This window comes from Squalius cephalus (assembly GCF_949319135.1).
Source record: "Squalius cephalus genome assembly, chromosome: 5".
NCBI lineage: Eukaryota > Metazoa > Chordata > Actinopteri > Cypriniformes > Leuciscidae > Squalius > Squalius cephalus.
Genome location: NC_137126.1, coordinates 4772438 through 4797162, shown reverse-complemented (window position 1 = coordinate 4797162; position 24725 = coordinate 4772438). Strand labels below are relative to the sequence as shown.

The window sequence follows — 24725 nt, the reverse complement described above, 5'->3', positions numbered from 1 at the left end:
CCTCAACGCGCTTCAACAGGAAATCATCGGCAGCGCTGCATATTGTCTCCAAAGTGTGTTTTTGGATGTGAGGGAAAGCTTCCCAAAGAACCCAGCGTTAGGAACAGTGGATGCAGATTGTTGTGTAGTTGTGTAGACTGTTTGTTCCCTGCATTTCGACGATGAATGTTTTATAAACAAAGCCCAGATCGACGGATTCTCTCTATGGCTCTGGCTTCGCCCACACGGCCCGCCTCCAGACGCTCGGGTTTTTTCGGAAAGACTCGGTACAGCCTATCTTTAAACTAAAGAAACTAATAAAACTAAAGACTTTTTGGAGATATGAAGGATGCAATACTACTCTATAGGTACTCAAGATTAACAGGAGATTGAGTGAAAATGAGCATTTCACCCCCCCTTTAAGACAAACCATGTGTAAATTCATAAGTCGACACCATTGCTGAGTATTTCCTCCTTAAAACTGCAGTGAACCAAAGACAGTCTCAAAAACACGCTTTGAAATCGCTGGTGTTTCTGACGTCACAAACTACCTCATAACCAATCAGATCAACGTGTGATCATCAACCAGTGGATCTCTGAGCTGAGTGAGTGAGTGGAGGCGGGGCTCATTTGCATATTCATAGAACCGCGTATACTAAATGAGAAAAGAGTGTAGAGTTACATTCGAGCTATTTTAAGGCATGAATAATTTTTTGTTTTCAAGGAAAAAACTTTTAAATATGTAATTTTGGTGATCAAAGATGACGTTTAAGAGCTAAAATTATTATCTACAGGGGGACTTTAATAGCATAAATATCATGTTATTTAAATTGTGATTCAATAAGATGACTTTTAACAAAACTTCCAGGATAATAATCAATGAGGCTGTCTATACTGCACAATGAATCTCTTATTTATATTGTGTTTGAACTGTTGGTTATGATGAAAGCATCTGTGAGAATGCAGAAGTCGAGTTGCGCTGAACTGACACGACTGTGATCGGCTATAATGCTCAGCGCTGCAATGGGAGTAGATTGAAATACAGTATAATCTTAAAATCAACACATTTCAAAATTAGTTAACTGGGCAGCTGTAATAGTAAAAAGGAAGTAAAAGTTTTCAAATCAGTTCCAGTAACGATGGCATCAGTTTTACCGTATCAATTCCAGCGCGAGTCTCATCCTTTGGAAGTTAATCAAAGTGGATTTGCTTTTGTTTACTTTAAAGTCTTAAAGTGCCACTATTACACTATCTTAAAGGCTCCTAATTTTGTTTCTGAGGTCTCCTACAATAGGTTCACATGCATAATTTTCTCATAATATACATTGCAGTATCATCTCTTTACTTACGGTGTCTGAAGCAGTTCAATAATAGATTCAGTTTCTCTAAACCCCTCCTTTCTGAGAGTCTGCTCTGTTCTGATTGGTCAGATGAGCCAGTCTGTTGTGATTGGTCACGTGTCGGAAACGCTCATTACCATATCTGAATTTCAGCTCCGGATCTTCCTCAGCTTTTGATACACAGTGATACGAACAGTAACGATGGCATCAGTTTTACCGTATCAATTCCAGCTTTGGAAGTTAATCAAAGTGGATTTGCTTTGGCAGCAGAAAACCGCGTCTTCTCAACATGAACAACACAAACCAAACCCTTCCAGTCTCAGCTACAACTACAGTGTTTGAGGGTCAAAGTAGACGTTGTTCACTGGCAGCTAGTGAAGACAGACCATAGGCTGGCATTATGCAAATATGTTACAAACCTATGTATGTTCATGCAGGAAGTAAGACTGGAATTACTGACGACTCGTTTCAGGCCGTTCAGAATCGCTTCTTTCTTTTAGGAGACAAAAACTGTATTTATATGAACTTTGATCAATGAAATTTTGCAGACCTTTTACATTCACAAACAGCGATATTACACACTACATGACAGATAATATCCGAAAAGGCATAATAGGGGCACTTTAAACGAAGCACGCCCCTTAAAACACAGTGCTCAAATCATAGGGCTAAAATCACAAGAGTAGAAAATGGCCATTTATTTCCAAATTATGACACGGTTTGGTGTGTAAAAATCAAGTAACACTTTATTTTGATGGTCACTTTTGAATATTCTGTTGACTATAAGTAACTCTGCAACTACATGTCAACTAATTCTCATTAGGTTATTAGTAGAGTATTACAGTTTTTTCCAATTGCTAACACACAATTTTGCAAACTAGGCTGGTTTTATCAAAATACTTAACATAATTCACATAACCACACACCCAAACGGCAAAATACCTCATATATCCTGCAAAATGAAGCACTGCAACCAAAACTACATATATTATCAAAATCAGACTTTTGCACGAAATGGCACACACTTCATTCAGATTTTTGTCTAACCAACTACACACTGTTGGCATAATGAAAAGCACTCTCATCTTTAACATGCTTTGCCATAATACTAAAATAGTTCAAATTCTAGAAAATTCTTCAGATTGTCCACATACACAGAAATATTTGCAGATACACACACATGCTGTTGAAACAATTTTTTTTTTTTTCACCAAACAAGTCAGTGCAACATATGCACAGCAGACATATTTACATCGGATTGAACAAAAATATACTCACAAAAAAACAGTAAACTGAAAAAGATTGAAGCTAACAATGAAGCATTAAGGTGTTTGGTCAGGTGACACATGTATCGGCCAATCAGATCATGGAGTGTCATTTTGAATGGCAGTGTTTTGAAATGGCAAACGTGACTTTGACAGATTGTTGTGTCTTATGCAGAGAACCGTGTTCAGTGCGTTTAAAAAGTGCCATTTTGATGTGTGTAAAGCAGAAAATGTGTTTAGACTTTTGGAGACTTGAAAAGAGGTTTTGCTCTGTGTGTCAGTTTAAAAAATTGTGCTATGCATGTCATTTTAGTGTGATAGCAATTGGAAAAAAACTGTATACTGACTATAAGTACCTTTGCAACTACATGTCAACTTATTCTAACCCTAACCCTACCAGTCTACTAATACTCTACTACGTAATACTCTAATGAGAGTTAGTAGACATGCAGGTGCAACGTTACTCATTGTCTACAGAATGTGTTAAAGGGACCATCAAAATAATGTGAAACCAAAATCCTACAAACATTAAAGGTGCACACAGATTTGGAGATTTTATTCTTTTCCCTTTCAAGTAGACAGGAGCTGTATCTACATTACAACAGTTGTCCGGATGTGCTGCTAAGATGGCCACCAATTGAACTGACTTTGTGTCAAGATCAGACAGAAGCCATCCTTCAATCTCACCAGAAATGAGAAAAGAAGGGAGAAAGTGGGGGTTGAGGGGAGGTAACAGTCAGCAAGATCACATTACAATGAGCCAGCAACACCACAATGACTGAGAGAAGGCAGGAACTGACTAGTGCAAACAAGCAAATGTAAAGAGAAAATGAACATAGAATATAAAACAGAATTAAACAGAATTTTTCAGGTAATCAACCTACAAATTGTTTTACTTAGAGCTGTCTCTGCATTTAAGCTGTGATAAGAGTATGAATATATAAAAAATCTTACACTGTATGTACTGTAACTTCAGTCATCAATTCATCTTAATCCTGTCCGTTATTCACAAAATGTTGGTTGTGCTTCCCAGTATTTCCAGTTGTTCAGAATCTTTTATAATGAGAGACAGTATCGGCTCCTGACCTTAAATGTAGGTAGGGCAGATTCTGGGTCTTAGCGCTAGTTTATGGTAAACATTTTGCAAGCTTTATATTCTAATCGCTGAACACATGCAGAAACACTTTTGGCAGAGGTCTAACGTCCTTGCGTTGTTCAGCCTGAGGGTGGCGCTCTAATGTAGACTGCAGACACGCACATAATGTTATCTTAGTATTGCCTTAATGTAGTATTTATTGCCTCCGCATGTTGTTTTACAATGTTACAAGTTGTTGAGGAATTCACCCTTCGCTGGGAGTTTGATTGACAGGCGATCTGACCAATCATAATCCGCCATTTCTGTCCGACAAAGCAGTCAGGAGAGTTATGGTGCCTTCACGTGCTATGGTAATTATGGTAAATACCAAAAGCCGACATGGAAAATGCACATGAACACCCCCTCATGTGGTATTTTCCACTGGGCAACTCGTAGAATATTTTGATGCACGAGTTGCCGAGATGAGATAACCTTTGACCTTTTCAAAATGGCGGAGAGCAACGCAAGAGTCGTGAATACTGTTAGCGGATAGTTTTTGTAGCCTATACAATGTTGTGTCATTAACGATTGTAATATATTGCGTTAACACTCAATTTTCAACTTCGCCGCAATTTCCTTGGTTCATATTTAATCATTTTATGTCATGTTTTTTTTTTTTAATTATTAATTATGTTTTAATCATCAGAAAGCACCACATTTACGTTTTTTTTGTTTTTTTTTTGCTTTTTTTGTAAAGATAAAAAAGATACTCTACTGACACATACCTTGCGGGTTCTACATTACGACAACAAAAGCACTTGAACACAACACACTGGTAAATACCAGTTCACAAGTGGAAAATATCATCTTTTCCATAGCACGTGAAGGCAGCATTAGTAGATTAACATCGGTGGATCTGAACTTGAAAAGCGGAGTGTACCGACGTTTAAAACGTTTCGGTTACTAACGTAACCTCTGTTCTCTCTAGAAGAGGGAACGAGTATTGCGTAGTTACTACGCTACGGGAAAGCCTTTCTTTCTCGAGATACTGAAGCCAAAAATTATCCTTAATTTTTATAATCTTGTCAACGCAGTGCGGCAGCCTGCAGACCTAGGGCAGGCTTACTAGCGTGCCCATTGGCTGCCCTGCGGCAACTGCAGCAGCCTACCGCTGAGCCCTTGGCGTGACGTCACGACCAATGAGCACGCTTGGCGCGCTTAATGCGTCACAGCCCGCGAAAAGGGGTGTGGCTTAGCGTATAAAAGCGGGGCTCGGAGGCTGCTTCTCTGGTTTCTGTCGCATGAAGCGAATGAGCTCGTGGCGCGAGCACGGCGGGCTACGCAATACTCGTTCCCTCTTCTAGAGAGAACAGAGGTTACGTTAGTAACCGAAACGTTCTCTTACGAGAGGTTCTCTCGTATTGCGTAGTTACTACGCTACGGGAACACCCTTGTCAACGCCGTGCGCGCCCAGCATCCACTGAATGAGTCCCAGGGAGAGCCCGGGGAACGTGATAGCAGAGAGCCGGGCGGCCCACAGAGGGCTAGCGCCGTACATAAGCACACACTAGGGGGTTAGGAGCGGCACGGCCGGTCCGAACTGACAATTCCCTGTATAGTGCAGCTCAACCAGTAGAGCTAAATCACACAACGTAGCCCGCGCACAGATAGTGGGCTGGCATACGCGAGACTTAGACTGATAACACTTTCGCCTGCAAGGCGGGAACATCCAGGTTGTAAAACCTAACAAATGTGGAGGGGGAGGCCCAGCCTGCCGCTGCACAAATGTCATGAATGGGAATCCCGCTGGACCACGCCCACGACGAGGCCATGCCTCTGGTGGAGTGAGCTTGAATGCCCAATGGGCACTGCAGGTCTTTAGACGCATAAGCAGCAGCAATAGCGTCCACTATCCATCTGGACAGGCTGTGTTTCGAGGCGGCGAGACCCTTGGTGCGCCCGCCAAACGAAACAAAGAGCTGTTCCACCACTCTTTTGACTGAAGACAGTGCTATCAGAAAAACGGTTTTGAGCGTGAGGTATTTCATATCCACAGTTTCCAAGGGTTCGAAGGGATGCGCTTTCAGGGCCTCCAAGACCAGTGAAAGATCCCACATAGGAACCGAGGGGGGTCGCGGGGGGTTCATCCTCCTGGCTCCTCTAAGGAAGCGGATGACGAACTCGTTCCTTCCTAATGCGCGGCCCAGCTCTGAACAGAGAGCGCTGAAATGGCCGTGACATAGACTTTGAGCGTGGAGGGGGACCTGCCCGCGTCCAGTAACTCTTGAAGGAAACACAGTACTCGCGATACCCCACATGTCTGTGGATCGAGCCCCTTAGCAGTGCACCATCTGTTAAACACTGACCATTTCGACATGTAGAGCCGCCTCGTAGAGGGGGCTCTAGATTGTATGATCGTGTTCATGACCCCGTCTGGCAGATCAGCGTGTAATCGTTGAGGCTCCACGCATGCAGAGACAGCGCTCTGGATGGGGATGCCATATCGAGCCGCGGGCTAGAGAGAGAAGGTCTCTCTTCACCGGTATCGGCCAGGGGGCTGAGTCTGCCAGCTGTATTAGATCCGGGAACCAAGCTTGGTTCTCCCAGTATGGGGCTAAGAGGAGCACTGTGTGGCGCGCTTCCCTGATTCTCTTGATGACCTGAGGCAGCAGAGAGACCGGGGGAAAAGCATACAGCGGGCCGCTGGGCCAGGTCTGGGCCAGCGCGTCCTCGTTCTTCGAGAAGAACTCTGGGCAATGAGCGTTGTCTTTTGACGCAAAAAGGTCGACTTTCGCTTTGCCGAAACGGCGCCACAGTGACTGGACTGTTTGGGGGTGTAGAGACCACTCCCCAGGGGGAACGTTGTCCCTGGACAGTCTGTCGGGGCCCTCGTTCAGGTGGCCAGGCACATGCGCGGCTCTCAGCGAGCGCAGAGTGCTGAGCCCACACGAGGAGGCGTTCCGCCAGGGTGCAGAGCGTCTTTGATCTGACACCGCCCTGGCGATTCACATAGGCCACTACCGATGTATTGTCCGTGCGGACTAGAACATGGTGACCGTGGAGGAATGGGAGGAAGTGTTTGAGCGCTTTCTCGACCGCGAGCATCTCTAGACAGTTTATGTGTAGGAGATTCTCCTGGTCTGACCAGCGGCCATAGACCGGTCTGCCTTCGAAGAGCGCTCCCCAACCTAGGTTGGAAGCGTCTGTCGAGACAACTTTCCGGTGTGAAATCACTCCCATAGTCACTCCTGTGTGATACCATTCGGCTGCCAGCCAGGGCTGCAGGGCTGAAATGCAGCTCTGATTCACTTTGACTCGCAAGCCGCCGGCCGCCCAGGCTCGGTGGGGCACGCGCGCTTTCAGCCAGCGTTGAAGCGGGCGCATGCGCAGTAAGCCCAGCTGGAGCGCTGCTGCAGCTGAGGCAATATGCCCCAGGATACGCTGGAATGTCCTCAGCGGAACCCGGCTGCCTATTTGGAGGGATGCGGCGAGGAGGCGGATGCGGCGCGCGCGCTGCTCCGACAGTCTGGCCGTCATAGCCACCGAGTCCAGTTCTATTCCAAGAAGGAAATTGACTGACGGGGCGATAGCGAGCTCTTGGTCCAGTGACCGAGAGACCCAGATCCTCCAGATGGCTAAGAAGCGCTGTTCTGTGAGACACAAGTTCCGTCTCTGACAGCGCTAGAATAAGCCAATCGTCCAGATAATTCAGTATTCGCATTCCCTGTTTTCTCAGGGGAGCGAGAGCCGTGTCCATGCATTTCGTAATGTACGGGGTGCCAAAGACAGGCCGAAGGGCAGGATTGTGTACTGATATACTCGACCGTTGAAGGCGAATCTCAAGAATGGCCTGTGACGGGGAGTTATCTGGATCTGAAAATATGCGTCTTTTAGATCGAGAGAGATAAACCAGTCTCCTGGGCGAATCTGCGCGAGGATTTTTCTGGTTGTGATCATTTTGAACGGCCGTCTCATGAGGGCTTTGTTCAGATGTCTCAGATCTAAAATAGGTCTTAACGCTCCGTCCTTCTTGGGTACGAGGAAGTAGCGGCTGTAAAAGCTCGACTCGCTCAGAGAAGGATGAACCTGTTCTATAGCCCTTTTGCACAGCAGCTTCACTATTTCAGCTTGAAGCAGGTGCGCAGCTTCTGAACTCACTTTCGTCTCCGTCTGTGCTAGAAAGCGCGGAGGGCGACGAGCGAATTGAAGCGAATAGCCGTGTTTTATAGTACTCAGCACCCATTCTGACGCGCCCTGAATAGCTTCCCATGCTTCCGCATGCATAGCTAGGGGTCGAATGGTCTCTGGGTTCAGATCGCCGCACTGCGCGGGATTGGGGAACCTGTATCAGAGAGGCTGTACAGCGTTCGGTAGCTCGGTCCCAGAGGATGGAGCGCGATTTGCTGACAAACACCCCTGGCGCGAAAGCGGCGTGGGGATTGTAATGTCTAAAAGTGAGTGCGCGTGCACGTGAGCGGGCGCAGAGTTTACACTTATGACACGGCCAGTGTTTGGGAGCTTAGAGGGTGTGCGACCCGAGGTAACTGAATGGCAGAGCGAGCAGCGGGTAGGTGTGAGCACAAAGTTGTGGGCACATTTACTACACTTAGTACTCGAGCGGCTTGTGTCCGCTTTATGAGAGAGCGCTCTATGCGCGTTACCATGGGGACCATGTTTGTGTGAAGCAGTGAGCACATGGGAGTGGGCACATTTTCTACACTTATGACACCTTCGGCCAGAGCCGGAATGTTTGTGAGCTTTAGAGGATCTGCAACCCGGGGTAACTGTGTGATAGAGCGGGCAGCAGCTAGGTGTGAGCACAGAGTTGTGGGCACATTTACTACACTTAGTACTCAAGCGGCATGTGTCCGCTTTATGAGAGTGCGCTCTGTGAGCGTTACCGGGGAGACCGTGTTTTGTGTGTAGCAGTGAGCACATGGGAGTGGGCACATTTTCTACACTTGTAACACCATCGGCGTTATAGATCAAATGCTTTGATGGCTCATATGTTTAGACGCTCATAAATACTCAAGCACCATCCTGTGAGATGCGGGTTCGCTTTCTGTATGTAAGAAAGCTGGCCGCGAGCTCGGAGAAGCCAGCAGAAAAAAATATTTTTCTGCCGCCAGAGCCGGATTTGAACACGGTTCTCCAGTGCAGAAGCGTAATATTCTGCCACTGAGCCACAGGGGCACACATGAGCTTCCAGTTGGTGCGAGCATATGACCGAGCGTCGTGTTTCGGCGTTTGTTTGCAGGCGCGCGTGTATTAAAACAGGCCCGTTTACTGCAGCATTAGTATTTCCAGCCGCCTGAACTTAGAGGGGACTGAGAAATATTTATCCCGTGAGATGCGGGTTTGCTTTCTGTATGTAAGAAAGCTGGCCGCGAGCTCGGAGAAGCAAGCAGAAAAAAAGTTTTTCTGCTGCCAGAGCCGGATTCGAACACGGGTCTCTGGTGCGGAAGCCTAATGTTCTGCCACTGAACCACAGGGGCACACATGAGCTTCCGGTCAGTGCGAGCATATGACCGAGCGTCGTGTTTCGGCGTTTGTTTGCAGGCGCGCGTGTATTAAGACAGGCCCGTTTACTGCAGTATTAGTATTTCCAGCCGCCTGAACTTAGAGGGGACTGAGAAATATGTATCCCGTGAGATGCGGGTTTGCTTTCTGTATGTAAGAAAGCTGGCCGCGAACTCGGAGAAGCAAGCAGAAAAAAGTTTTTCTGCTGCCAGAGCCGGATTCGAACACGGATCTCTGGTGCGGAAGCCTAATGTTCTGCCACTGAGCCACAGGGGCACACATGAGCTTCCAGTCAGTGCGAGCATATGACCGAGCGTTTGTTTGCAGGCGCGCGTGTATTAAAACAGGCTCGTTTACTGCAGTATTAGTATTTCCAGCCGCCTGAACTTAGAGGGGACTGAGAAATATGCGAGGATTGGAGGAAGTCCGGCCTAAGCGGGACGAAATCACTCTCTCTTCCTCCTTTCGCCGGTGCTCGTGACGTCCGCTCTGATATCCCTTGAGAACGGCGCAGTTGCGCGGCTCGAACAAAGGGAGAGAGAGCGGGAAGATGTCATTATGTGCTGTGACATTGTTTGTTTGCAGGCGTGCGTGTATAACAACAGGCTCGTTTACTGCAATATAGATATTTCTAGTCGCCTGAGCTAGGAGGGGACTGAGAAATGTGTGAGAAACGGAGGTGGCCGGAGAGTGACGCGCGCGACCGAGGCGCGGGGTAGCTTTCTTATAACGTAAAGGAAGCCAGCCCGTGACCGTCTACTTCTGACATCCCTTGTGAGCGGCGCCTTGCGCGGCTCGAACAGAGGGGGAGAGGGCGTGCGTCATCCGGGGGGGGGGGGTAGCTTCCTTGTAACGTAAAGGAAGCTATAGCCCGTGACCGTCCGTTCTGACATCCCTTGTGAGCGGTGCCGTTTGCGCGGCTTGACAGAGGGGAGTAACCAGCTGGTCTGCTTCACCCCCTGATGCGACGGCAGTGCGGGCAGAGGCCGGCCGCTGCGCGTCGGTGAAGGGCGGGGGAGAAGGAGAGAGCGAGGCTCGCGGGAGGGGCTCCGGCGAGCGCTCAGCTATAACCACCGGCTCGGAAAGCCTTTGAGAGCGGCGTATTTTCTTACACGGCCCGGAAGAGGCAGCCGGAGAAGGTGGAGGATCGTGAAACATGGCGAGTCGAGCCCGCAGGGTCGACATCGGCAAGTCCTCACACTGTTCGCAGCCGCCCGTGAAGGGCGCGGGCTGCGTGGTCGAAACCCAGGCAGAGAGCGCAGATCACGTGGCGGTCTCCGTCGCTGAGCGCGGCTCTGCACGAGCCACAGGATGAGCGAGGCATTTGCAACAACGCCTCGCGCTCTTTTAGATGCAAAGTGTGTCGCGGGGCGAACACACAAACACATACAACACAGAGCAGTAAAAGGATATATTCGCCGGATAGCGAAGCAGGCAGGGAAAGCTGAAGGCGGCGAAGGCGGCCGGCGTCCTCAGGCTGAGATCCTCGGCGTGCTGGTCGCTTGTTTCGACGGCGGCTTCCTCAGAGAGCAGCGATGCGTAGAGCTTCGCTGAAAAGACAGAAATCAGAGAAGCAGCCTCCGAGCCCCGCTTTTATACGCTAAGCCACACCCCTTTTCGCGGGCTGTGACGCATTAAGCGCGCCAAGCGTGCTCATTGGTCGTGACGTCACGCCAAGGGCTCAGCGGTAGGCTGCTGCAGTTGCCGCAGGGCAGCCAATGGGCACGCTAGTAAGCCTGCCCTAGGTCTGCAGGCTGCCGCACTGCGTTGACAAGATTATAAAAATTAAGGATAATTTTTGGCTTCAGTATCTCGAGAAAGAAAGGCTTTCCCGTAGCGTAGTAACTACGCAATACGAGAGAACCTCTCGTAAGAGAACAACATTCCTTCTGATGTTCATTCATGTTTATTTGATGCTATAAATGAACTAGAAGAGATGATCGGTTCACGAGCAGCTTTAACTGAGGCTCTACAGCGATCTGTCAGGCACATTAAAGAGCCATAAAACAGTATTTATTGTTTAAATTTCTTTAGAAAATGACAGACATAGCAACAGTAACTAAAGGGGGCGGGTCTATGCAAACGGTCAATTCCAGTGAGGAAAAGAAACTCATTTCTATTCTCAGAACAAACATAAAACAAACACAACAGAACCATATATAAAGGCTATTCCCATTAGCACGTTTAAACTTTCATTAATTTGATATGACGAACAGACATGCCAGCTAGTTACTGACCTGATGCAGACTAATACATGAAAATTTGATCTCTTAATTCATGACTCTTTTAAATGAACGGGGCACATGCGTTAGCCGCTTTTAACTACAAGACTAGCTTATGTTTTAAAAGATTCCTCTGCGAACACCGCCAGTGGCAGTGAGAGACGTGGTGTTTTCTCTGCGGGCGACTGATGCTGTACCGGGTTCAGACTACAGTAAGCACATAACAAAACCCTTGTGGGTAATAAATAACACACGTACTGGAGAGGGGAAACAAAAGCATACGTCACAGCGTCAAGAGTGATACCAAACACTCTGCACACAGCTGTCTGACACAAGTCTATTCCCAGCATGCACCACAGAGAGCGAGAGAGACTCTGAACATCATTACAGAAGCCACCCACAGTCTGCTCACTGTACGTCTGATGCATAAAGCACAGAAAAAAGAAAAGGCAAATGCATACTCAATACGGCAAGCTCCTTCTGATTTATCTTTGTTTTCAAAGTTTTGTGTGTGGAATAGAAAGTACTTGTTAACTTTGCACAGACAGAAATTCTAAGTGGCAACATATACACAGAAAAAAAAAATGAAACTTTGGATCAACTACTTAAAAAAAAAAACTCTAATTTGTTAGTCAAATTTATTAGATTTTCTCAAATTATATGTATGCTTACATTTTGATTTAATATTAAATTATTAAATTATTATTTTCCCAAAGACAAAAACATTCATACAAAGTAAAAAGATTTTAATCCATATATTTCCTTTAGACATAAGCCAAAATGTTGTCTGGTCAATATAATATTTCAGATTTCACAACATAATTTCACCATAAACAGAAGCTTAATTAGCTACTAACTATTTTCACTTATGATAAAACTAAACACATTTTGTTAGCTAATGTTTAATTTGGTTTACTTACTGTAAATAAAGACCTTAATGTTTATTGTAATGTCTTCTTACAATATGCATATTTTCTGTTATGCACTACCAAATAAAAACTTATAAATAAAAACAATAATTTCTACAGTCAGTAAATGTATGTGTTCTGCACGTCAAGCGAAAATGTTTTTTAAATTAAAATTGTTTCTGTGGTGTGTTATTTGATTTGATTTAGACGAACAAAACAGTTCTAAACCGTGATTTTTGATTAGACCAATATAAAAATGTACTTTAAATAAATCACACCGTTGTTTCATTTTTTTGTTGAATGTTTTCTGTACATTCATTTGTAGATCAACACTGTAAAAAAAATTTCAATGTGTTTTTTTCTACGGTGCACATTATTGTGGTCTCAATTATTACAGGTAAACTGCACATGAAAATGTGGATAGACACTTTACATGTTGATCAAACTCTTCCTGTCTAAGCGGGCCGGAAAAACCTACAGAAAGTGGACCAGAGTTCATACCGAAGGTCGGATGTCTATTTGAGACTTTTTAAAACACAAGTCTTCCTTGTTGTCTTTATGAAATCACAACGCAGTGACTCATCTCTGATCACTCGTTTCTCACAAACCCCAGGCTTACATCACGCCAACAGATGAGTTTACATTCTAATATTAGCCATGAGATGCCAAATACAGCAGTGAAGGGGTGGTTTCACTGAGTTATCCACATGTAATTCCCATAGGAATAGAGAGAGCGCACCGGTTGACACTTCACCCTGAAACCTCCTGAGGCTTGGCTTACATTACACGTTTCCTGTAATCTAAAAGAAAGAACAAGAGATCAGAGGTTCAGGAATCAGTATACCAACAAATATAATACAAGCACAGCCCCCTAATTCAATGATTTAGGGATTGTCTATCCTACACAGTATGGATTTCATTACATATTCTCATCATTCTTTTGAGTGTTATTGTAGCCTTTGGGAAATCTGGGGCAGGATTCACACATCATCCTTAAAGTGCCCCTATTATGCTACTTTAAAGGTGTTAATTTTATTTCAGAGGTCTCCTACAATAGGTTTACATGTATCCAAGGTCAAAAAACCCTTACATTTTCTCATAACAAACACTAGGCGCATTTCCATTCCGTTTTTTTCTAAATGTCGACAAAAAACTATTGCGAAATGACGGCATTTCCATTAACCGATGTTATGCGACTAAAACTTTTTTTTTTCCTCTCGCGATAAGTAAAATCATTCCAAAAATCATAGCAACGGACGTTGGTAGGTTTATGTACTATATCCCAGCCACTGCACTAGCCATTATTATTAATGGAAGGAGACGTATGTGTGTTTTCCAAGCATTATTGGTAAGGAACGACCCTTATTATACTTGTGAGCGGCACATATGAGGTGTTTCTGGGTGTTTCTCCCTCATATCTGCTTCGAGGTCTTTGATTGTGGCATTTCTTTGAGGCTTAGAGTCCATTATTCCTGTAAATCCTTTTGTCTTATATGAATTTAATAAAGAGCTCTGTCTCGTATTCTGTCCAAACACACCGCGTCATCTACATCAGGTGACCTGTAAATGCGCAAAAACTGTTTCCATTGCAGTTTTGTGAAATATTTCTTTTTCGAATTGCCTGAAAAACCTCCTCATGCGAGTGTAAAAACTTTTTTGCGATAAATGGGAGTTTTTGCAAAATCGACGTGTTTCCATTGGGCGTATATTCAATTCGCGCAATTTGAAGGGTAATGGAAACGCGGCTATTGCTGCATCACCTCTTTTCTCACAGTGTCTGAAACGGTTCGATAAAGGATTCGGTCTCTAATCCCCGCCTTTCCGAGAGCCTGCTCTGCTCTGATTGGTCATAAAATTAGCATATCTCAATTTCAGCTCTGGATCCTCCTCACACTTGATACACAGTGATACGAACAGTAACGACGGTGGCGGTTTCACCGTATCAATTCCAGCGCGAGTCTCAGTGTGCAGATCACACTGACCTGTGGCTTCTACAGAAGGACATTGAGTTCAGTAACAACACTTGAGATCATGATCGGTCTTGAAAGGTTTACACTGAAAAGCAATTTCTGAGGATAAACTGAATGTGATTTTGTCTCTTGTAACTATTGTTGCACTACATACTTTTCTAGATTTGTGAACTCTCATTTTGATTTCTTTGTCAACATAAACAGCTTTTTACGGGGTATAAATGTCTTTTGTAGCTGTTGCCTGCTGTATGGAGTCTGAACGCTGGCAGACAGAGAGATAGACAGCCAGTGAGAAATTCATCCAACATCATTTATTATTCATGGAGACTTTTTGTGAAAACCTGATTCTGCTTTCTCTATGTGTGTGTGTGTGTGTGTGGTTCAGGTGTTCTGTATGTTATGGGGACAAAATGGACATTTTTGGTTCCCATGAGAAAATCAGCTTATAAATCATACTAAGTGATGTTTTTTGAACATGTAAAAATTGCAGAAAGTTTTCTGTGTTTGGTAGGTTTACGAATAGGGGATAGAATATACTAGAGATGCACCGATCGACCGGCCAGGGACCGGAATCAGACTATTTTCCGCATGAAATACACACAAAATTATGTCAAAATGCCCATCTTAGCGAGTATTCAGTTGAACAATGGAACCTATAGTTGAGAAAGATATTGCATTTATTGCAATTACATATATTGCATCTATGTGTGCTGTTGTTTGAAATTTGTTTATTTGTTTTTATTTTATACTGTCTTTTTACTTGTCTTTTTACTTGTTTTTGATGAAAATTAAATTTTTTGCATTGAAGAAAAGTAGATTTTTGTTTGCATATGCTTTCAATTATAGTTCTTTGAAAGAAAATCGGTATCGGCAGGTCACACTTGCAAGAAAATCAGAAATCGTGATCGGCCAAGAAAATTGCAATCAGTGCATCTCTAGAATATACAGTTTGTACAGTATAAAAAACATGTCTAATGTGCCCACAAAACATGAAATGCCAACGTGTGTGTGTGTGTGTGTGTGTTCAGGGGGCACATTTTGTCCTACTGTAAATGATCAGTAGTCATCAAAGATTAGACTCATTCTAACACGCTGCACAAGTAACACACACACACATGAGCAGGAAACAAAAAGAGAGGGGGAAAGGAGGAATAAAGAAAGAGAAACAACATAAAGCAAATTATTTGCAGCCATTTGGTGGAGGAAAAAGAAGCAATTAAACAATCATGGCATTAAATTGCAGAGAAAAGGACTAAACATGAGTTTAAAAACTAGAATGTTAAATTTTCTGCACCTTCAATGAACGTCTATGAGATTTGTTCCTCTTATTTTATCAAGATTATTGCCTTTTGAAAATCCCCAGCGTCATGCGCCCTTGTGAAGGAAAGCTAACGCCTAGAGCAGTAATACTGTAGCATATCTCGTATCATTCATGTCAGCCGCACACAAACAGTGCAAGACAAGTTCTGCACTAAAGTTTAATACTTAAGGTTAGGGGATTAGAAATATCCACAGTGCTAAGCATAATCCACGAGTAATGATGGAGTGCAGAGAATATGAACGAAAAATCATAGCAAAGTTATGTAAGTTGTTACCATACAGTGTAACACAATTTGTTACAATAGCAAAACAAATATTTACAATGTAGATCTTTCAGTTCATTCAGGAAAAAAGACACATTTTAACCCAAATTTACTTAATAATTAATTCATAAATTAATTAAATAGCCTCTTTATAACGCCACGTATGTAAAAAGCTCACATAATCATCCACTGCTTTGAAAACACAATGTATTATTTTCTTGGCCGGCTTTGTTAAACTATAAACTATATATAATATAATGTAAAATGGAATGACGTATGAGAAAACTTCAATTGAAAACCAAGAATGAAACACTGAAAGGATGAATCTTCAATGTAAGCTAATAACTGGCCTACGGGCATATATCCTGTCATATTTGTTTTTCTGGCACATCACTAAACACAAAAATCATAATGTTTTATGGTTGGGCCAGTAATAATGTTGTAAAAGGGCCAGCAGAAACTGTTCAGTTCTGTTAGTAAATATGCTTTAAACAGACCTTGCAACATAACAGACTGATACATAATTGATGAGTGAATACTTTCTGAAGAAACACTATAGGCTATATCAATATAATCAATATATGAGACAACATATCACAGCACTATATGATGATCCCCTGAGCACGTGTTCAGTCTGATGCTGTTTTCTGTGGAAGTCTACAGCATGCTTTCAGTCTACCCTGACATTTTTCTCTTTCTTTGGAGGAAATTCGGCGTTCCGATCTTCTAAACTATGAAATAACACAAATGACCAAAATCTAATATTTGTAATTTTCATATATTTGAGCTTTTTCAAGCTAGCCATTCTTTGCCTAGATTTAGAGCAGCTGCTAAAATTCATGAAGCTTGGCACAAAACTCACTCATTTCATATTCTCTTAAGCTTCTTTGCAAATAAATTCATGCGGGGTGCAATATTCTTCCAAACTAATTTCAAGCATAAGCCTTTTTATCAAAAGGTTTTTCATGAGAAGCATTTTAGTCAAACTTATAGTGTACAGTCAAGTGCCTTAAATGCCAGCAAGATTAAGAAAATCAACTGATAATAAAGATCTTGTGAATGTAGAGAATACAGTTAGACGTAGAAAAAGAAAAGTGAGAGATTTGAATGATCAGATATGCAAAAGTATAATACATCTCTGTCTTTATCAGTGTATTTCAGTCCCAGCCCTCTCCACGCCATCATGTTTCCCAAGGTCATCATCTCCGCCACTATCCGCGTCTCAATCTATTCCACAGGAAATATCGACCCTGCTCGAATCACAGCGATCTGACACACAACAAAACTGCAGTCGCAGTCACAGATCATCCAAGCACACGGACCTAAATCTGCTCCTGCTATGATGATGTTCCCACTAGACATTTCACACATTCAAACTGTTTATATAATGCATGGAAAATGTAGAAAAGCTCTGACAAAGTTGGCCTGGTTTAATATTAAGACTTGAGTATGTGTGAACCAAGATCAAAATAGAATCGTCGCTTATCGCTTTCACAGCTGGTTAGAAAAACTCTGATTAACATGGAAAAGATACGTTTTATCGGGTGTTGTTTGGCATCGTGGATAACTTTAATAAAAACATTCATTCAACGTTGTCTTTAAAACTGTTCTTAAAAAGTTAGCACAAAAACATTATTAAACATCGTTCATGGAATGTTTTTGCCTGACAAGTTTAGTTGGATTTTCGTTTCGGAATAAAATTATTTTTTTCGGAATAACTTTTTTTTTTTTTAAATGTAACAACTTGTTTCAGAATGTTCAGAGAACATTCAAAGGTAATGATAATATCTGTTTGCAAAAGGATGAAATGGAACGTTCCCTTAACATTCCAATAACTAAGAAAAAAATGTTTTTGAATGTTCAGTGAACATTAAGAAATAGCGTTTTTGTTACTTAATTGGAACGTTAGCAAAACGTTCTTAGCACATATTTTTGTAAGCTGGGTATTTCTGTGAATCAGAACAAGAATCTCACCAGATGGCAGGTCATTTTATAAGAAACCACAAGATAATAATACAGGGTTTATATCAAATCACAACATATTTGGAATGTTCAAGATCCTATACTGTTTTTTATAAATATGCAAGAAAATCACAGTGACTAGACTAACTATAATGCAAAAAACACTTCCATGGCCAATAGGAAATAGTTGAACACTGAGTGAACACAATAAACTAAAACTGGGAAGGAAGCAATCGGCTGTGATACATTGAGGCAAGAGTCAACTAAATAGCGAAGGTCCATTTTAGTCCAAAGGTTAAATAGTGTTCTAACAACATGAGTATTTTCAAGGTGGGGCATGTTGTCACATGTGTTTTAAACGTTGCAATTCATTACATAAAATTTCAATCAGCTAAAACAATGCTTCTATATATGTTTCAAGTTAGCCTACCTTTGCTTGTGCTCGTTCTGTGTTTTATAACTGTTTTATTGATTGCATTTAGCTGAAATGCATTAGGCCTTTTTTCTTTAGAATTTCATACATCTTCCCCCATATAGGACAATAAGCCCTGCTATAAGCCTATAGGTGGAAATGTGCAATAGCTTTTTGTATTGTTCAGTTTTGTGCTCGGCTCTTTATTATGTATTTTAGAGATACATCGACCTTTCGCTGTGCATCTGCAAAGAGACAGATGGCTTTACATGGCATCCTGCCACACAACAAGCTTCTTCACTGTACAGTAGCACTGCATGTGGAATACAGTAAAGTACAGTATGTCACGAATACACACATCGCTTTTTCATTCATAATTCTCATTTCGTTTCATAATTTGGGTGAACGCTTGGGAGAATTCTGTCACTAACACGGTATCGCCTTTCTATCATGCTATCCACAAGAAAACCGAACAGAAACGGGCGCGTGCGCGTGCGCGCTCCCAGCTTACCTTACAGCCGAACATGAGCGAAAGCGTACGGTTGCTACATATAAGTTTACACTGGCACATCACCGGAGAAAAGCACTTGAGGTTCCTCAGAGGAGGGGACATCACGTCGACACCCATAGACACTAAACACACCGATCACCGGCTGCCCGCGCTCCGCTCAGCGCGTGGCCGAACACGAACCGTGATGAGTCTCGCGACCGTGTGCGAGGAGCGCGCTGTATTCAAATAGAGAAACACCTCCCCAACTCTCTCTCTCTCTCTCATCCTCAAAGCTGCTGATGCCGGGGAGGAGTTCAGTGTAATGAAGATGATTGATCATGAGTGAACAACAACGCCGACCAGTGGCGTCACATCAGATTGGATATGTGATTCTTATTTAAAGGGTTCGTTCAGCCAAAAAAGAAAATTGTCATCATTTACTCACCCTCAAGTTGTGCCAACCCTATATGAGTTTCTTTCTTCTGTTGAACACAAAAGTAGATATTTTGAAGGATGTTGGTAACCAGACAGTTGACGGTAAACTGCCCAAAATACAAAATCCAAACAGTTGATGGTTCCCCTTATTTTTGTCCTATTATAGAAGTCAGTGGGGTCCATTAACTGTTTGAACATTCTTCAAAATATCTTCTTTTGTGTTCAGCAGAAGAAAGAAATTCATCCAGGTTTGGAACAACTTGAAGGTGAGTAAATGATGATTGAAGTTTCATTTTTGGGTGAACTGTCTCTTTAAGGACGCTTTATTGGCCTGATCAACAACGTGAACATTGGCGAAATATAGGCTAGTAATAAAAGAAAATTGTCAAATCAATGCTAATGGAATTTCTCTATATTGGAAATAAATAGTGTATATCTATATGCTACAAAGATTATTGTATAACTATAAGTTGAAGAAAATATTACTGCACTCTTCAGCAAAATGTCATGTTTAATTCGGTGTTACTTGCTAATTATGAAATTTACTAGCAATTTCTGAGAGAAAATTGTTTCAAAGTAAATTATACAGAAATAAATGGAAAAGTCAAATATTTCAGATAGGGTTGTGAGGCAGCAAAAAGATTAAAAAAGAAAAGCTTATTTCACTGTTAGAATTAGTATGTCTCTCTCTCACACACACACACTTGTTGTGTTTTCATGTTTTATGGGGACTTGCCATTGACATAATGATACAGTATAATTTTAGAGTGTAAAAATTGTATCTTCTCTCCCCTTACACTAAACCTACCCATCACAGAAAACTTTCTGCATTTTTACATTTTCAAAAAAACATCACTTAGTATGATTCATAAGCTGTTTCCCCCCTGGGGGCCAAATACATGTACCCATAACGACAAATATTTTGGATATTGCCATTTTTGTGGGGATATTTTGTAGGCCTACCCACAATGTAGGGTTTACCAGAACCACACACACACATACTTACACATAGTAACACTTTAGCAGTCCTCGTAATAATGAATAATGTGCGTCATTATCCTCATAATTATTATTCACGAACGTTTGTTTCATGTCAGCGGACAAATCTCACCAAATCGTACTATTTCGCATAACTACTGCAGATGTGAAGGTCTGAAGCGCGCATTAATGTGTCGCATGAGTGAACAGCGCCCTCTGGTGGCGGGCGCGCGCAGGGAACTGTCCATGGTTCTGAAGGCAAGCGTGACCGCGCACACTGTCACTGTTTCATTCACAGTAAGACAACGAGTTGTTTTATTTATGTACTTATTTATTTAATTTAACAAAAATCTCAGTTACTTAGAGATTTCTAGGCACTTGAGCGAGTTGTAGCAGGTTTGACGCCCGCGTGGCGGCGCTAGAGATCCAGGTGAGAGCAGGATTGTGCATTCATCTCAGGAGCGACTGCGGCGCGAGACCGATGACGTCAGTGCACAACAGACCGCTTCACGAGGACATTCAACTGTTCATTTACACTTCCAACACACAAACACACGCAACGTGCTCACAAACCATTCTTATCGACCTACATACAAGAAGCAGCTTGTTACTGTTCACAGATGAAGCTGATGCATCCAAGTTCACACAGTGGCCTCAAATGTATTAGGATGTATTAAACCATTCTAATGTCTGAATGTCATTGCATTAGATAATTAAGTGCATTTTTTTTTTTTTTTCAACTAGCATCTGGTCTCAGAAGGTGTTCAGAATAATTACAGAAGTTACTCTTCACAACCTTGGACATGTTTTGGTAATATTTAACAACCACAAAGTATAGCCTTCTATAAGACCTTATGTAGCTCCGCCCCTTTTCAGCGCTGCGCTCGTTGTCTTTTGACTTCCGGTCTGTATTTTCACAGCGATCATGCGTATTTATGAATGAACGGCTCGTTTTAAAATCTTCCCGGTCTACTGACATCTGTTAAGACATCTGCTTTAAACATTACAATCCTCATGATAACTTTCGTTAACTCTACATTAAGTAAATCCACTTCAAAAACGAATTACTCCTGGACAGCAGTGCCATAGAAATATACAGAGCGACTGCAAAAACGCAAGTTCACAGACAATATTATAAAGATGGCGGCGCCGCATAATGTCTATACATTGGGAAACGTTAGAACGTTAGCAGAGTACATAGTCTTGTTTGTGGGCAGAGGTTTAAGTCTGTGCATGTTTGTTGTGTTAATCATGTGTATCTTTCCAATGGAATACTCAGTTTCCATGGATATTGATATGTGTGCTATAATGTGGGAAAAAAACACTCAGTTTGTCAATATGTAAAGCTTTAGATGTATTTTTTGTTTGTATTTTTTGTTTAGTTTGTACAGTAGCCTATATGTATCACAATTTTACTATTTTAATATTATGTGTGTGTATGATTGATATTTGGACGCACCTGTTACAATGTGCTTTCCTGTAGCTCAAACAGTGGAGTGTTGGCGCTTGCACCCATAAGGTCATGGGTTCAATTCCCAGGGAAAGCGAGAACTGATAAAAATGTCAATGTGTACCTTGAAATGAAATGCAAGTCTGCCAAATGCAAATCAGAGTTGTTATTTTAGCCTCTAACACTGCCTTGACTTCAGATTTTGATGTATCAAAGGTGAAAATGTTTCGTCTTTTAACCATGTGGTTTATTTCAGTAAGTGGAGCTTTTCTTTCATTGAAAACATTCACAAAAAATCTAACCCTTAATTCAAATCGAACAGTTGAAAAAAATAATGATTTTCTTAAGTTTTTTAAATATATGTCGGCTATTCCACAATTATTGGCACATATTCTAATAAGTATAAATCTGACTTCAGTATATTCCCATTCATATGTTATGTTTTTAAGTGATCAGGAACACTTCATGACTTCCTGTTTGACTGGGCTCTAAATATGAAGTGACACACAAAAATGATAAAAGTATATCATGCAACTTATGTTTATAGATTACTTTAACTCATCAAAATAATTTAAGCAATTTCAATGAGATTGAACAAAAAAAATTCAGTTTAATATAATTGAAGTTAAAATGAACTGAAATGCAACTGAACTTAAGTTTTTAAGCTGAATTTAAGTGGATTTTTTTATAGTGAATGGGAAAGACCTGAGGATACAGTAATGATGTGTGACAAAAGGTTGCTGATCTGCACAAATGATGAAATAGCTATAAGGATAATAGTTTAATTGTTGGAATTCTCATTTCCACAATCTGGGCAATAATTAATTCTTTCAGACTTCAATTCTTTAGAGATATATGATAATGCTGACATTTGCACTCGCTTACATTTTAAGAGAGAGAACTTTATTTGCGGCTATCTTTAACGTGAACCCGTTTTTTGTATCATATTTATTTATTCATCCTTATTAATTTCATTTCAAATACAGTTTCTGAATGCTATTTACATATAAAAACACTTATGCTATGATCAAGTATCGTATTTAATGGAAACTTATTTTTACCGTTAGTAACGTGAGGCAAAAGAATGAAGGATAAACTGAAATTCACGGCATTTCAACAACTTCTGCTCACGTATTTGAGGCTGCTGGATCATCGAGGCTAAACGTCATATTATGCGACTACGCATTACTTTACGGAGAGTTTACGATCTACTAGCAACGTTCTGCCTTACGAACAAATGGTGCAACGGAATAAAGTACTGAGTTAGTTACAAACTAGCTAGTAGTTACTAAGCCTCTAGTGTGGACTTTACGTTCCAATTTAAGAAAGAATATACGGCTGGTGCAACCCTACCCTGATCTCACCTGTATAAACACACTATGGGCCCTATCTTGCACCCAGCACAATTGACTTTGTACACCGATGCATGTATCATTCCTATTTTGCACCTGCGCACAGCGGACTTTTCCCTCCACAGACGCACATTGGTAAATTAGGGAATGAACTTGCGCTCCCGGGGGCGGTTCAGCACAAAGAGGAGGCGTGTTCTGGCGCAAACGTTCTCTGGTGCTATTTTGCAGTTTCAGATACACTTTGATTCTCTCATCTACACAGAAGCAGCAGTTCTCATTTTTAGAAAACCATACATTATTACAAGGAAAAATATTACCACACGAGGGAAATCGTTGTTGTGTCCATGAAGATGTGAAAAAATAGGCATAAATCTTACTTACACATTTACCCAAATTATTATACGCCTGTTTAACCGAAGCTAATTTGGTTGTGTTTCTCCATCCCCAATGTCACTTCTCTGTGTTTTACGGCCCTGACGAGAACGTCGGTCTCCTCGGCTGTGAACCGCTCCTGGCGTACGCCTGGCAAATCCGCCGTTATAATAGCAATCCGCCATGGAACAAGCGCGCCTGCTCTTAAAGGGAATGTGAGATGATGCTCTGATTGGTTTATTTCACGTTACGCCCAAACCACACCTATGAATAATGAAGCTACTTCAGACTAACCCATTTTAGATTTGCGTCGGGCCAAGACCCGCCCACAAAGTTACTTGCGTTTCGCGCTTGATACTTGCGTTTCAGATCGTTAAAATAGGGCCCCTTGTCTGGGAAGATTGCAAACAGCATCTCATGCACCTCCAGTCAGACCCAGATGTTACTGGAGCTTTCAGCAGGACGGGGTTTTATGGTCAAATGAGATCAAAATAAAGAATAAAGCTTTTTGGAAGAACATCAGAGGTGGGTTTGGCATAGAGAGAAGAATAGCCATGTAGAAAAGCACCTCATCCCCACTGTGAAGTATGATGGAGGGTCTTTAATGCTGTGAGGCAAATTCTCTTGTTAGGATTCACAGTATCATAAACTCCATCAAGTACGATGTTAAATCAACACCGACTGACCCAGTCAGGACGCTTAAACTGGGCGGTGGTTGAATCTTCCAGGATGACAATGATGAGCATTAACTATTTGACTTTAATTAAAGGTTAGATTTTTGTTACTGAAATAACATTATTTATTTATAATGTGGAATAACTGTATTTATATGCCACCACTTACCAAGTGCAAAGAATTTGTTTTATATGCCGCCAATTACCATGTGCAATATCAATATTTATATGCCACTGTCAAACTCTTTTTAGTGCTATATTTTAACGCACGTTGTAGCATTTTTAATTATATTTTTATGAGCCGGTGGAACGGGATTTCGTTCATATGTGCACTCTAAATGTACAGTTGAATGACAATAAAAAGCTATCGATCTATTGCGCATATTTTGAATAAAAGACTAAGAGGAGAACATTGCAAAAACATTTTTTGACAGTCAGTTTTGCTCATATTTACCAAGGGTACAAATATTTGTGGAGCCCCCTATATTACACATAAATTGTTTTGCTTCCTTTCCCACAATGCATTGCAGAACGACAGAGTACTCTGCAGCCGGCAGTTAAAGGGTTAGTTCACCCAAAAATGAAAATTCTGTCAGTAATTACTCTCCCTCTTGTTGTTCCAACGCAGTAAGACTTTAGTTCATCTTCAGAACACAAATGAAGATATTTCTGATTAAATCTGAGAGCTGTCTCACTCCTCCATAGGCTTCTCTGTAATTAAAACTTGCCGGCCCAGAA

The 24725-nt window shown here is 41.9% G+C and overlaps 1 protein-coding gene across 3 annotated transcripts in view; it reads right to left on the bottom strand.

Moving 5' to 3' along the window:
* The window catches only part of dlg4a (discs, large homolog 4a), a 178594-nt gene that overhangs the window by 92325 nt on the left and 61544 nt on the right, over positions 1–24725 (bottom strand). The window contains exon 1 of one of the 3 annotated variants that reach the window (XM_079871510.1): positions 18748–18933. The exons of the other annotated variants lie outside the window; for them this stretch is intronic. Coding sequence (XP_079727636.1) covers positions 18748–18864 — 117 coding nt within the window. The 5' untranslated portion in view covers positions 18865–18933. Of the gene's footprint in view, positions 1–18747; positions 18934–24725 lie in introns of those variants that run through there. 3 annotated transcript variants of the gene reach the window in all.